General features: G+C 40.3%; 1 protein-coding gene across 2 annotated transcripts in view; it reads right to left on the reverse strand.

Annotated features, from left to right (window-relative positions):
• col4a2 (collagen, type IV, alpha 2) overlaps window positions 1–14513 on the reverse strand; it is a 77127-nt gene that overhangs the window by 9015 nt on the left and 53599 nt on the right. Inside the window, exons 6-35 of one of the 2 annotated variants that reach the window (XM_023267277.3) lie at window positions 14211–14345; window positions 14063–14107; window positions 13857–13973; window positions 13690–13758; window positions 13536–13571; window positions 13403–13456; window positions 13252–13287; window positions 13074–13115; window positions 11871–11948; window positions 11707–11751; window positions 11539–11586; window positions 11408–11443; window positions 11263–11307; window positions 8974–9037; window positions 7985–8098; window positions 5186–5335; window positions 5029–5100; window positions 4726–4877; window positions 4569–4641; window positions 4342–4448; window positions 3633–3816; window positions 3186–3230; window positions 2821–2895; window positions 2631–2729; window positions 2285–2506; window positions 2038–2199; window positions 1784–1954; window positions 1551–1694; window positions 392–517; window positions 114–295 (exon numbers count right to left, since the gene is read on the reverse strand). In XM_023267277.3, coding sequence (XP_023123045.2) covers window positions 114–295; window positions 392–517; window positions 1551–1694; window positions 1784–1954; window positions 2038–2199; window positions 2285–2506; window positions 2631–2729; window positions 2821–2895; window positions 3186–3230; window positions 3633–3816; window positions 4342–4448; window positions 4569–4641; window positions 4726–4877; window positions 5029–5100; window positions 5186–5335; window positions 7985–8098; window positions 8974–9037; window positions 11263–11307; window positions 11408–11443; window positions 11539–11586; window positions 11707–11751; window positions 11871–11948; window positions 13074–13115; window positions 13252–13287; window positions 13403–13456; window positions 13536–13571; window positions 13690–13758; window positions 13857–13973; window positions 14063–14107; window positions 14211–14345 — 2928 coding nt within the window. The remainder of the gene's footprint in view (window positions 1–113; window positions 296–391; window positions 518–1550; window positions 1695–1783; window positions 1955–2037; window positions 2200–2284; window positions 2507–2630; window positions 2730–2820; window positions 2896–3185; window positions 3231–3632; window positions 3817–4341; window positions 4449–4568; window positions 4642–4725; window positions 4878–5028; window positions 5101–5185; window positions 5336–7984; window positions 8099–8973; window positions 9038–11262; window positions 11308–11407; window positions 11444–11538; window positions 11587–11706; window positions 11752–11870; window positions 11949–13073; window positions 13116–13251; window positions 13288–13402; window positions 13457–13535; window positions 13572–13689; window positions 13759–13856; window positions 13974–14062; window positions 14108–14210; window positions 14346–14513) is intronic. The other variant, XM_023267279.3, reaches the window with a different exon arrangement.

Here is a 14513-nt window from a genome sequence, read left to right on the forward strand (position 1 = left end):
AGGGCATCATAAACATGTTCAAAAGCTTAGTGAATAGGTGGAGTGTCTCTTTAATGTCTAACAATTAGCAGAGGTGTCAACTGAGTCACATGAGTTTTCCTAATTCTGCTCACCTTGGTGCCATGCATTCCCTCAAAACCAGTAATTCCTCGATTTCCAGTTATTCCTGGCATTCCTTTGATTCCCGGTAGCCCCTGTGCTCCTGGGTCTCCATGGTAACCTTTGATATGACTGGGGCCTCCAGGAAGACCGTGACTTCCCTCAAGGCCTGGCACACCAGGGAAACCCTTAGTACCTGTGGAAAACAGTAAGACATGAGAAAGTGAGGCGGGGAGAGGATAAAGGAGGCGGGAAGGAAAAGTGTGAGTAATATTAGATTGGAGCTGCTCACCTCTTGGCCCAGTAAAACCTTGACTTCCTTCATGGCCCTGGTCTCCCTTGGTTCCCTTCATGTCAACAATCATCTGAGCAGGAATGTCAGGTTTCTTCCCAGGTTTCCCCCTCAGACCGCGATCACCTAGCAGACAGTTGTAGGGAGCAAGTTAGTTGACCCTCCTGTTGTCCTCATTTACGGACACCAGAAAATATTGTTTCCTTGTCTGAAAAAAATCCAAAAATTCAGCAAAAAAATTCCCCAAATTTCTGAAAATTCGCAAAACCTTCAGGATGACAATTCCAATAATATCTTAAAAGTTTCCCTTAAAAGAGTAATTTTTTTTTTAAATCCCCCAAATTTGGCAAGAAAATTCTTGTAAATATTTTCAAAAAATGAGTAAAAATCTTATAAAAAAATCCTAAAAATATCTAAAGTGATTACATATATATCAATAAAACTTTTCTTTAAGAACATTCACAAAAAAATCTGCCAAAATCCAGTGAATTTCGCTTTTTTTCCACCAAAAAATGTTCAAAGATTTCCCAAAAATGATGAAAATGTGGACACCAGAAGTTTCACTTTGAAAAAAAAAAATTTGGCTGCAAGACTAAAATATGCATCAGTCTCATATAATGTTGACACCTCTTTTGTGGAGTTAAACAATGAGAATAAATGCAGACAAAAAAAGAAAAAAAGAAGTTTCACTTTGAAAATACATTTTTTTTCCCCACATTTTCAAACTTTAAAACGGGTCGATTTTGACCCGCAGGACAACACGAGGGCTAAGGTCATTTCATGTTTTCCCGATTCACAACGGAGTACGTGACGCAAATTACATCCTCCACCCAAATCTGTGCGGGTCTTCACAACATGCATGCCAACTTCAAACAAGTGGTGCTTTAAAAAAGTATGTAGCATAAGGAGGATATGTATGAGATTTAGAGGTAGTTTGATGTGTGCATGCTTTCTACTGACGAACCCAGACACAGTGGAAAGTTCTAAATTCTCCTGATATCCCGTGCTATGTTGGTCCAGTATGCTCGACACACTTCAGTAATATTCACATACAAAGTGGTATAGCTCAACCTGTAAGCAGCTACTATATCACACATGAATGCAGAAAGCATGCCTCATCCTGGCAGTGCCACGAATGCACTACTAGGGTTAGTCTTACCTTTTTCTCCACTCTGGCCGGTCACTCCTTTTGGTCCAACTTGTCCTGGCACTCCAGTTTCTCCTTTCACACCGCTGAAGCCCTGAACTCCAAGATTACCTCTGACTCCCTTAAAACCTGCCATGCCACTGGACCCTTTGTATCCTGAAAAGGAAGAAGTCCCGTGACATACATTATTTGCTGTTTCATTATAGTCTGATTCATATTAGCAGTAAATTATCAAAGGAACAAACCTTTCATTCCCGGAACTCCTGGGCGTCCGCCTGCACCTGTCCGTCCTGGGTCCCCAGGTGGGCCGTACTCTCCAACGGCACCATCATCACCGAATGAACCTGGGATACCTTTTAATCCTATTGGACCTGGAGGACCCAGGTCTCCTTCAGTTCCCCTCTCTCCAGTGAGACCTGGTGAGCAAAATGATGAACCTCAATGTTAGAAATTAATGGGAACATTTCGGAAAATGTGTCTGTGTTTATGTTTTTCTAACCTGGCTGTCCTGTTGCACCATGCAGCCCTGGTGGACCTGCTCTCCCAGGATCTCCAGGGAAGCCATATTTGCCCGCTGGCCCAGGTCTTCCTTCCTCCCCCTGCAGGCCTATAGGGCCACTCTCACCCTTGAAGCCGATCATACCAGGCATGCCGACCATTCCTGGACAAGAAGATGAATATTAACAATGGATCATATTTCTCAGATGTGTTGTCTAATTAACTGACAAGGTGATGACCTATCTAACCTGGATAGCCTGGATTGCCCTGATCCCCAGTATAGCCTTTATCTCCTTGACGCCCAGGCAGCCCTGGATCACCGGGCGGTCCGGATGATGCTCCCAAGACTTCACCTGGAGCACCCAGCTCACCCTGTGCTCCATAGCGACCAGGCATACCGGGCAAACCAGGGACTCCCACTGAACCTTTGCTACCAGGAACCCCCAAGTCTCCACGGGGCCCTATAAAACCTGTAAGGAACAACAAATAAAAGAGAAGCTAGGCTAAAGACAATATTCAAATCTGAAATTAGATGTGATGACTTTTATCTATCTGACTATGGCACATCGTTAGTATTGTGTAGTCACTCCTCACCTGGTGGTCCAGGAGGGCCACCTGTTCCTCGATCTCCTTGTTCTCCTTTCTCTCCCTTTATTCCGACTAAACCAGGTGCTCCTTTTTCACCAGAAAGACCTGTTGGAAGCAAAAATATAACAGAGTATCAAAACACCTGACAACATTAACCCTGTAGCTGACTTTTATCACCATATTCTTGTTTTGTTACCTGGGAAACCTGGGAATCCATCGGGACCTTTAAGTCCAGGCAGCCCAGGAGGTCCTGGAATACCCTCACAAAGTCCTGAGAAATAAAGAATTGAAACACAATCTTCAGGGAAACATCATATTTACATGTTGAAGGGACTATTTCTAAACTATTTTGGTGTAAGTGATTTTTAACTGCTGCCCAGCGTGAACAGGGTTGTCAGAACACGGTTTTATCATTACATTAGCTAGCGTCATGATACACTAAATCCAAAATTGTAAACAATTCAAAAATTGTCATGCACTTCAGTCGAATAATGCAGAAGCAAAGCAAAACAGAGGTGTTACAAAAGGAGAAATAAGGTGAAACGGCATTATACCAGCTACCTGTTGTATCCACCTGTCCTCCATCTCCTCTCGGACTACAGCCGCCTTTCAGTTGCGAATGAGAGAGAATGAAAGAGAGAGGCATTCGGAACAAGAGTTACTCAAAAGCACAAGCATGATCTCAAACAAGCTCAGCTGCAGCTGGTTTGAGGGATGCAGCCCCTGCATCGAGGAGACGGCAGGAGGCGAAGAAAGAAAAGTAAATAAAACCGCAAATTCTTTTCATCATGCTTCCTCCTTTTTTAATCACAAGCCATTAATCTTCATTCCCGTTCCCGCTGCTTTGCATTAAATCACAAAAGAGAGCATTTTTAGAAAGGTGAGGTAAAAAGAAATACTTAGAAAAGTGAAAACAGATTAAATCCCTGTAAGAAGATAAAGCTTTGAAGAAGTACTAAAAATAAGAATGGATAAAAGCAGGAAAGGAGGCAGTCAGCTGCCTCTCACCTGGAGTGCCGGGTGTCCCTGGAAGGCCGTGAAAGCCGGGGGTGCCGTCATCACCGGGTAAACCCTGCTGACCTTTAAAGCCACCAAGATCTGTACCTGGTTCTCCCCTCAGCCCAGCTGCACCGGGTCGACCTGGAAAGCCTGGGAAACCTTTGTCTCCACGTTCTCCAAAGGGCCCTTCACCCTGTTTATATGAACCAGCACAATGATTATAATACAGCACTCACTGCTTACGCTTCATGAGAGAAGAGGATGCAATGACAGTAGATGAAATTTAGAAAAAGTAAGTGACAATAGAGCATGAAACTCTTTTAACCCTGTAAGACCCAAAAAATAAATAAATAAAATAAAAAAAGAATATTTATGTGTGTGTGTGTGTGTGTGTGTGTGTGTGTGTGTATATATATATATACAAAAATTCAAATATAGAAAAAATGAGGAAAAAACATAAGATAAATTACTAAAATAAAATAAAACTAAACTATATATATATATATATATATATATATATATATATATATATATATATATATATATATATATATATATATATATATATATAATGGAAAATAATAAAAATGTACATGTGTGTGTGTGTGTGTGTGTGTGTAAATAAATAATAAAAAATAATAATAAAAAAATAAAACTGATGTTGCATTTTTGCAACAGTGGGTTTTACAGGGTTAATAGAGAGAGCTGATGGACTCACTGAAGGACCCCGGTTGCCAAGGCGACCAGGTAGACCACTTTGGCCCGGAGCACCAGGTGCTCCTCCAACACCATCTAATCCGGAATCCCCTGGGTCACCGGGTGATCCTGTGGGGATCACAGACATGCACACAATGATGCATCTGCAAACGTAACCACACACATATCATGCACACAGATGGCAGAGGTTGCTTTTTCCACTTAAGATGAAATATTAGAACACTGCACCTTTCTGCGTGGCAACACTTCTGTCCCCTTTTCGGCCTCTTGGTCCTGGAACACCAATGATCCCAGCAGGTCCCTAAAACACAACACAGAGGAATGTGAGACAGCTTTAATGAAGGTCATATGATTTCATGACTTCATGGTATTGTGACTCTCTTACAGGGAGCCCGTCTTCTCCTGGGCGACCCGGGTCTCCTGAATCACCCTCCTGACCAAACTCTCCGGTCATCCCAGCATCACCGGGATCACCAGCAGGGCCGGGTAAACCACGAGGGGAGTTCACAGTGGTGCATTCACATTCTCCGTGATCGCCTAAACATACAAAACATCAGGTCAGCAACATGAACACTGGTAAATGAGCAGCAGAAAATATTCAAAGGTGGTTAAAGGTTTCTGTGACAAGAACCACTGATCCATATGATATCAATAACTGTCTGTAGCATGAACAGCAGGCCTACAGCACCTTTCATTCCTTTGAATCCTGCGTTCCCGGGCCTTCCTCTCCCTCCCGGAGCCCCTTTGAAGTACTCTTCCCCTAGAGACAAATAGGAGCACATTAAACAGACATTTTGGAAACAACCGGAAGTGACATTGAAACTATCACTCCTTCATTCACTCACATGTTCCTTTGGGTCCAGGACGGCCTCTTTCTCCTGGGCGTCCATCCATTCCTGCGGGTCCTACAGTGACAGCAGGGTATCCTGGCTCCCCTTGTGGACCCTTCTCTCCTTGGTCTCCCTTGAATCCAAATGGTCCAAAAAAATCCCACACTGACAGACACACAGATGGGGATTTAAAAGGCTGATAACAACAGGTCATGAGTAATTACTTTTCTTTGCTTAACCCTGCTGAACTGGTTGTGACCTTGGTACAAGTATAGTGCTTTAAAGTGTAAAATGATGTACAATGCCAGAAATGCATGCAGAGTTTGTGAAAGGGAAATGTAAGACTAACATACTAGCTGGTGGTTTGTCTGTGAAATTTTGGAAAGTTTGGCTGGAAATGCTTGATTCTAAATGTAAGCAAAACAGTTTGGTCTTTGTGGATGCCTGATCTGTCCAGGCACTACAGTGTCTACTAGTGGTGAGTAGGTACTGTGGTTTAGAAAGACAGCTTTTGGTCAATGTGATGTCAAATATAATGTACAGAAGTAGCCACACTACTTAAATACAAAAGTTTTTTGAAGGAAAAGATAAGTAAAGTCACTCTGATGACTGTTTTTTATGTGAAATGTGCATATTCACCCACACATGTCATGGTAAGGGGAAAACTGTTGTTTTTTTAAACTTGAAACCTACTTTATTGGATTCCTTGACCCCAAAAATGCACGCTTTGACATCATATTTGTCATTATACCTATAACAGAACCAAAGATATGGGCTCTAGAGTATTTTTAGTGCATTGGCGGACATTTTTGAAAAAACGAGTATATTTCCAAGTGTGACCTCACTTGTGTCTTAGGATAAATTTATTTGCATGACCCTAAGTTACTTCCATACCAAAGGGGATCTTTGCATCATGGCTTGAAGTCAAAGGCCTATTTCTTGGGCTTAACCTCCCTACTAGTGTTTGCTTAGTTATCCTCCCCGAGAAGGTGACGGTGATGATGATGCTTTACGTACGGAAGAAGCTGATCAAACTGACCACCCCTGCCAGACTTCGAACAGCATTTTAGCTTCACTTTCCCATTGTTCATCATTAAAACTGCAACAAATTAGTCACTCATGTTGTGTGGACCAGTGTTGCTCTTGTGTCTTGAGCATCACACTGTAAGAACTTTTTAAGGTCTTAAACGGCGTAGACACAATTAAACACCAATCACTTCCATCTGCCGCCAACTATACGAGCAGGTTGAGCGACACATTAAAACTCTTAACTCGCGACAGGTTTGCAGTCCTTCTTTTCAATCTTTGATAGTTTTCTCCAAATATCCCGGAAACAGTGCTGTCAGGCGACTTTCATGACTTTCGTGTAATTGTATCTGAAGAAATATAATGTCCTCTAGAGGAGATTGTCAGGTCCCACACAGAAAAACAGACTTCGGACAAAATGCTCTTTCTGTGAAGGCCAGTAAGATCTGGAACAGTCTTCCAATCTGGGATTGTCCCACACTACCAACTTTCAAAACTCATCTTAAACAGTGGCTGAAAGTGAACCATTGACCTTTAAATTCTTTGTGTATTTTTGGTAATGTGGTTTTATTGTGACCTATTATCTTATGTTTCAGTGTTTGTTTTTTACCTGTCTATGGACTGCAGGTGTAAATTAGCACTGTTGCTATATTCCGGCATATTTACGTCTATTGCTGTCTAAATAGACGTTCATTAATGTGCACTGTCCCTGTCAAATAAAGAAATAAACAATAAATAAATAAATAAAAAGCAGTTAGCTCAACTCTGTAGCTCAACGTTTTCCAGTTTGTGGAAGGCTAATTAGCAAAACAAAATGCAACATTCAAGGTAAATCCAGTCTGAAGTGGACCACGGCTGCTGCTAGAGCTGTACATGGGGACATTGAATCTTACACCCACTCAATTTTTTGTGGGAGCTTTGCAGTGTTTAAAATCAGCCTCAAGTCGACACAGAAGTGTCATCATCAAAAATGGCTCATATTTATTGTATTTGCAGATTTTTGGAACAGATATTACACAATGTGTGGTCTTCTGTAGGGTACTTGTTCTCTGGTTGTTTTTCTTGCCAGCCTGCCCAGGAAAAATGATGTATGTGAAGTAGCTGCTAGATAACTCTGGTGTATTTACTTTGAACTCTGTGATTTCCCTGCAAAAACCAGCAAATGCATGCAATGAAATAAATATTGAAGGAAAGATAGCTGAGTTGTGTGACTGGTAGGCTAAATCTAACAAAGGCTTGTGCTGCAAATTTAAGCTGATTGAAGTGTGATTGAGAGAAGATCCACTTCACACATGACTGATTGCATTCTTCAGACTGCATGCACAGACGTGTACGAGGCAACGACTTTAGCAAACACTCATTTATGGTGCTGTAGGAAAACAGATCATAAATAAGTTGTAACTGAAAGTAAAGAGTTGTAGATTCAACTAATCTGTGTTATCTCCTTTCCCTTTGTGTGAACTGAATACTTTACTGTATGTTTACCTCGTCCACCTTAAGTCTCTAACTTATATCTAATTCATATTTTATCTTGTGAATGTTTAGTAATGTCACTATGTTTCTTCAGATTTTCTATTTCTGTTACTATATCTAAGTCTATCTTGGAAGGCAGATCCCTTCCCACTTCTTAAGATTTTTTTCCCCAATAAAGCTTTAATTTGTATTCAGACTTTGTCATTTTATAAAATAATATCCGGTCTGTATGCGCAGCAGTTCACTGTCTACATTCTCCGTGCAATGATGACAACTATTTGGATGTATTTCTTTTTATAGCTTCAGTTTACAAACCTTGTTGCTGTGATTCATCGGCGGGACGTCCCGGTGGTCCGGGTAAGCCTTGGTCTCCTATTGGACCCCTCTCTCCTTGCGGACCCTGCTCACCAGGGGGACCCGGGGGACCAGCTTATGACGTCAAAGATAACAGAGGAAACATTTGTTAGCATCTGGTATCAGCAAACAAGTCCAGATATTCTCCACTCAGACTGCTTTCATCAGTTCGCCAAGAGTTTCTGTTGTACATTAATTTCTATACACTGTGAAAAAAATACTGAATGTGGTGTGTTTAATGCTGCAGGAACACAAGGGTCAATATATAATTCAGAAAGTCTTGGAGTCTTGCCAGTCTTTTCTTCAGGAGGAAATGACATCATGTGGAGCAGGTCATGTGATCTGGAATTAACACACTTCCTCCAGAGGTGTTTTTGTAATGGGTAACTCGCATACAATTTGCTATTTTCCATATAAAATTTGATATATTGCCAAAAAGGAAATATTTGTCATGTTTATCTCAACTTAATAAAAAGAACACAATCCAAACTATTTCTGAATAAACTCATTTTATTATTGTTTAGCTAATTAGAAGGTGGTTGTTACTAAATTGAGACGGTTATTTGACATTTTAGTGATATCCAGCCATTTCTTATTAATAAGTGATTGTTTCCATAATAATAACTTTTAATAAAAATGTATGCAAGATATATCCCATGGACTTCAAAAGTCCCTCAATTATATACTGACCCACGACTAAATTTGAGTCTCTTCATCTCCAAGGATTAACTGAGGGTCTGTCGCACATGAAGTCCATATTTTTCATGAACATTTTGTGCTGGGACAGCTTTCTGTTGTGTGTGAACTTCAGTATTGTCACTCATTTACAGCCAGAGTTTCACTTCACTTCAGAACCAACTTTGCAAACCACACCATCAGTTTCATTTGAAAGTCAAAACTTTTTCTGTTGACTCATTCTTTGACTGTTTCTCTGCTTTTAACAAACGTACCAACTGAGGACCAGGGCCAGAGGGATCCGGATGAACTCAGCTCTCCTGCTTCACCTCTGACTCCCTGAAACACAAACTTCATGTCAGTCTTTCAGTATTGAGTCACTTGAGTTTCACATTTATTAGCAGATAGATCAGACGTGACATCGCATATACCCACTTGTTGAAATCTGCATGTTCTTGATCTAGTTTCCTCTTACCTTACAGATTATAAATAAATACATTAATACATAAATGTTATTAATATTGGAGCACCAGCTTCATACTTCTTGTCTAATGACTTTCCTATGTGTATTTTTTAGCTTTGTGTATTATTTGCTTACAACATAAAGCTGCTTTTGCCCATTAATTGTTTTTTACATGCATTGCCTGATTCTTTTATGATGTGATATGTCTGTGGCTATAAATTTAATGTAATAGTCCTTTATTTGCTTTGAGATGAAATAAGTTTCGTTCTAGAGTGGAGATGACAATAAAACTGACTTGACTTGATGTACTCAGAATAAATGACTGTAAAACCAGTCTGAGCACTCCATTCCGCCATTCTGAGTTTAGTTTCTGTGTCATGTTGGGACATTAAACCTGTTTGAGCTTTGACTCCTGGTTTACTAGAACAGACTGTGTTTTTGTGACAGGACATCAAATTCTAGGGTAAGTCCAAAAATATCTCAGTTTCCTCCTTTCAATTCCTCCTATTAACCTTAAGACTATCAAACAACTGTATCCTGAGCAGTCCTAAACTATGTCATTTTTATCCTCAGTCTTGTTTGTAATTTTATCCACATTTTCCAAAAAAAATCAGTCTGACATACTGTTCTGTCTCTGGGAACTTCTGGTTCTCCACTACAATTTAAAAATAAGCTCTGTGGGTTTGAACAATGTTTGGATGCGCAGCATGAATTTACCACAATGGTGGTTATATTTCAGATTCAGATTACAGAGAATATTAATGTTCCTTTGAATGGATCAACCATTCTGCTGTTTCTTTCTTAACCTCTTCGGCTCTTGATTTTTATCTTTATATTGAAAAACTTCCACCTAAGTTACTTGATCTTCATACTGAATCTTAAAATTCTAAATGTCTTGTGAATCATTTTGTATACAGCAGATTTCCCCAATATTTAGCCAAGTGAATTTAATAATCTCTTCTATGGTTTGAAACAGATTTGACTACAGCTTAAAGAAGTAACATGATTACTAAGCAATAAATACACACTAACTTTATGTAATATATAGTAAATCTGTGTTGTTTTGTAACTAGGACAGCAGTAAACAAGATTAGATTCTTCCTGGTCTAAAAACAGCTACTGGTTTGCTCTAACAATGTTTGAAATATACTGTAAAATCTTGCTTAGATCATCTTGCAATGAATTCTGGTGCTTATGAGTGGTTTAGGAAGGATTCAGATATTTATCTGAGCAATACTGAAAGACAAAAACGTTCTACTAGAAATATCAGTCCAGCTCTCAAAGTGTCACATAAGTAGTTTCAGCAAAATTAACACATGTCAAGAGCAAATGTACGTTTAATAAGGAAAACGCCCCCTGTGAGTATTCGGCTATTAATATTATATCACTAAATAATGAATACAAAGCTACAGATGGCCAGGCAGCCAAGAAACTGTGGGAGATAAGCATGAGGATGGTCGGACTAGCTGACTGAGCAGAGTCCTGTCCTGTGGACAGTACTGGTGGAAGTAAAAGTAAAAGCACCAGATGGGTATTCTCTTACAGCCCATAGACACCATCGTCCAAGGGATAGGCTGTAAAAGCTGCCACTTTGGGGATAAAAACATTAACTGAATGACATATTGTGCCTGTGAAGTGTGAAAAATAAGTGTCTGTGAGCAAGCATGCTACGCTTCAGTGAGCTGGTTTGAATGAGGATTAGAATTAAAAAATGAGCCTGTAAAAGTGACGGTTCAAAAGAGAAAGCATTGATACATGAAACCATCTACTTTTTAAAATTATTATTTAAAAAAGCAGCTACTGATTTGCTGACAATGAATACTGATGCATTCATGTATAAATAGTATTTCAGTGTTGTAGCTCTTGGCTGTGCAGCTAAATTGAAGTACTGCTGGGAAAATGTAATGTAAAAATGTAAAATCTGCTGTCACACAAATGTAGTGGAGGAAAAACAACATCAAATTATTGCTGTATTACACTACTTGAATAGGTGTATGTGTGGCTGCTAATTAACTAAGTGATACATTTAAAAGCACGCTTCTTGGCAGCTTTTTCGAGGTTTAGAGGCATAATCCGGTAACCCAATGGGCTGTAGTCTCACCTTAAGTCCAACTGTGCCTTTTGGTCCTGTTTCACCAGGATCCCCCTGAAACAAAGGTGTCATCATCCAAGTTATGAAGTGACTTTTTTAATATAATTGAAGGACACAACGATGGTACAACATCTCGTCTCTAATACAAACTCACCCTTGGTCCAGGTCTTCCATCTGCACCAGATGCTCCCTAGAATAGAATCCAAACCAGCACATGATATGAATTTAGCACAGAGACAGAGGACAGTGTTTGGCTGAAATCTGCAGAAATGTTCTCAAACAAACCCGAGGTCCAGGGAATCCCATCACTCCTGTTTCTCCTCTGTTGTCTGCCTGAAATGAACCGACCAAGAGAAAAGATCAGCAGAAGAACATGCTGAGATGTGCATGTGCATTGTGAGAGACAAAAAAATGTGATTATGTGTGGATGTGTGTGTGTGTGTGTTTATATACCTGATCTCCTCTTTCTCCTTTCAGACCCTTTTCTCCAGGAGGTCCCTACAATAAAAAAAAAAAAAAAACACAATATTTTATGATTCATGTGTCAGTGATGGTAATGCTTCTATTTATATTTCTTAAACTATCATCAGAGCAGATTAATGAATGAAAATGAGCACTGGTGGATGATGTCCAGAGGGGGGCCTAGTGTGAGGATGAGTAGAGTTTCCTTGTGGCCCCGGAGGTCCCGTCTCTCCCTGTGATGAAAGCAGGAATTACAACAAAAGTCAGCCATCTCAGCCACAAACAGATCATCGTCAGTTACTAACATACTTAACTGAAAACTAAATAAAGTAGCAAAATGCACTTAGAGTATCAAAGTAAGTAGCTGTGCTTAAAAAAAGCTGCTGTCTCTGACGTACTATGATAAAATGATGAACAAGAAAAGTAGTCAGACAGCGCAGTACTCTGCCAAGGCTGCTCAGTCGTTGTATGACTTCCGACGGATAAGTCCCGGTAGATTTGTAGTAGGATCACAATCATGTGATCGTCAGCAGGCAGCTGATGTAGAATTTTTTAGAGTATAAACTAACCTTTAATGTTAATGGTACTAACCTGCCTGTTTTGTCTTTTTGTTATTTTTGTTGTTGTATGTAAGCTGCTGAACAGTTGAATTTCCCTCGGGTTTAATAATCTATCTATCTATCTATCTATCTATCTATCTATCTATCTATCTATCTATCTATCTATCTATCTATCTATCTATCTATCTATCTATCTATCTATCTATCTATCTATCTATCTATCTTGTTGTCATGGTTACAGTGATGCTGTGCAGCTATCTTGCAATGATACAGAAATCTTTGACAAATCCGTGGATCCAGACTATAAGCCGCATCACTACCAACATTTAATGAGGTTCTCCCTGTGTCATTTCTGATCTTCCCTGAAAACTTCATCCAAATCCATTGGTCTGTTTTGAGTAATGTGCACAGGCAGACAGACAGACAGATGGACAAATGTATGCCGATCAAAGTTGAAAAAGTTGTAGTTAGTTACTAAAGTTGTCAGATAAATGTAGTGGAATAAAAAGGTAAAACACTCTAGATTCTCCAAAATGTAGAGTTACTGACTTTGCATTAAAGGGAAATACTCAATGCACAAATCTTTAAACTTTACTTAAGTAGAATACTTGAATAAACACACTTGAGCTCTGCAAATCACTGCATTTGGAAACACAGCTACAAACCTCAAACTGAAGTGAATCTGATGTTTTGTGACTTAAATGAATTTAGGATGGTTTGTGTACAACAACAACAATAAATTGGCTGCTTTATAGTTATGCAGGTAGATGTGACTAATTGACAGATATGGTCACTCACTCGTTCTCCTTTGACTCCCTTGAACACTTTGGTCATGGTGCCCTGCAAAGACAGAAACATTCATAGATTCATATTCTTATTTGCCCTTGGGACACAGAGTAAGATAACAGTGCAGCAGTATTTCCACAGTAACACATCAACTTTATATTAGATCAGACATGTATTATTATTGCCTTACCTTTGGTCCTGGGGGACCTGGAGGCCCTGGAGGACCCTGAAAGAAGACACAAACATGTTGCTTACAAGCACTTTGCAGAAAAATAAATTCCGTCTCAGAAACTTTAAAATGATTCCTAAACTGACGCATTCAAATACATGCAGCCGCTTACCTTAGGTCCTTGTATACCTCTGGTACCTGGCCATCCTGGGTTTCCTTGAGGCCCCTGAAAAACTCAACAGTTAGAGAAGGACTGCAGTTTCATAAGTTTCAGATAATAAACTAGATTGAAAAAGGTGTCTTACAAATATTCCGTCAAAACCTGGTGCGCCTGGATCTCCCTGAGGAGAGATGTTTGAAGATTTGTGAAGTTAGTGAGCTGGAGAATATATGCCTTTCCTACTATTAATGCAATTTCAAGGAGCTATTTCATGTTTGGTGTGAGCGCCTCCTTCTCACCCTGAAACGCATCATGTACACACTGAGCTGCAGATCTTCTCCCTTCTCACCCTTCCTGCCTGGTGGTCCCTGACAGGTGAAAACAAAAAGAGAGACAGCAACAGTCACTTAACAGAAATCAGTCTCTTTGTAAGTCACCGTCGAGCAGGTTCCACACAGTTACACACAGGAAAACCAGGCGAGCCGTTATATCCGGGTGTTCCTGGTGATCCTGAGTCTCCATGAGTCCCGTTGCAGCCGTCAGCCCCGGGCTTCCCTCTGGGTCCAGCTTGTCCTGGGTGGCCCTGCAGAGACAATCACACAAGCAGAATCAACACTCTGTCAGCATACAGTCACCTCCTCCTGCTTCAGTCAGACTGTGGGGTGAACTCACAGGAATACCATCACTTCCAGAGAATCCAGGGACACCAGTCATTCCCTGTGGAGCAAAAAGAATCACACATTAATTAAAATAGTTGGCCCTGAGTGTTGTTTTAAACAATTCAGCAAAAAGAAAAAAAAAGACAGAGGGAATAGTTTACCACATTTCCTTTCGGACCTATAATGCCACCGTGACCACTATCACCTTTCTGCCCCTTTGGCCCCTGGATGCCTGGGTCCCCTGCTCTCCCTGGAGGCCCCTGTGGGCCCTGAGGACCGAGAGGCCCAGGATGCCCCTGAGATTAGGGAGGAAGAAAAGAACAGTTGATGAACTTCAATTCATGGATGCAAGACGACAAAACAAACTGCAAGATGTTGTAGATCTGGAGCACAATTAATAACTGGGTCAATATATAATTGCAGGACTATTTGTAACATAGTTGACAGGTATCACAGTTGACATT

This window comes from Amphiprion ocellaris, chromosome 11 (assembly GCF_022539595.1).
Source record: "Amphiprion ocellaris isolate individual 3 ecotype Okinawa chromosome 11, ASM2253959v1, whole genome shotgun sequence".
Taxonomy (NCBI): Eukaryota; Metazoa; Chordata; class Actinopteri; family Pomacentridae; genus Amphiprion; species Amphiprion ocellaris.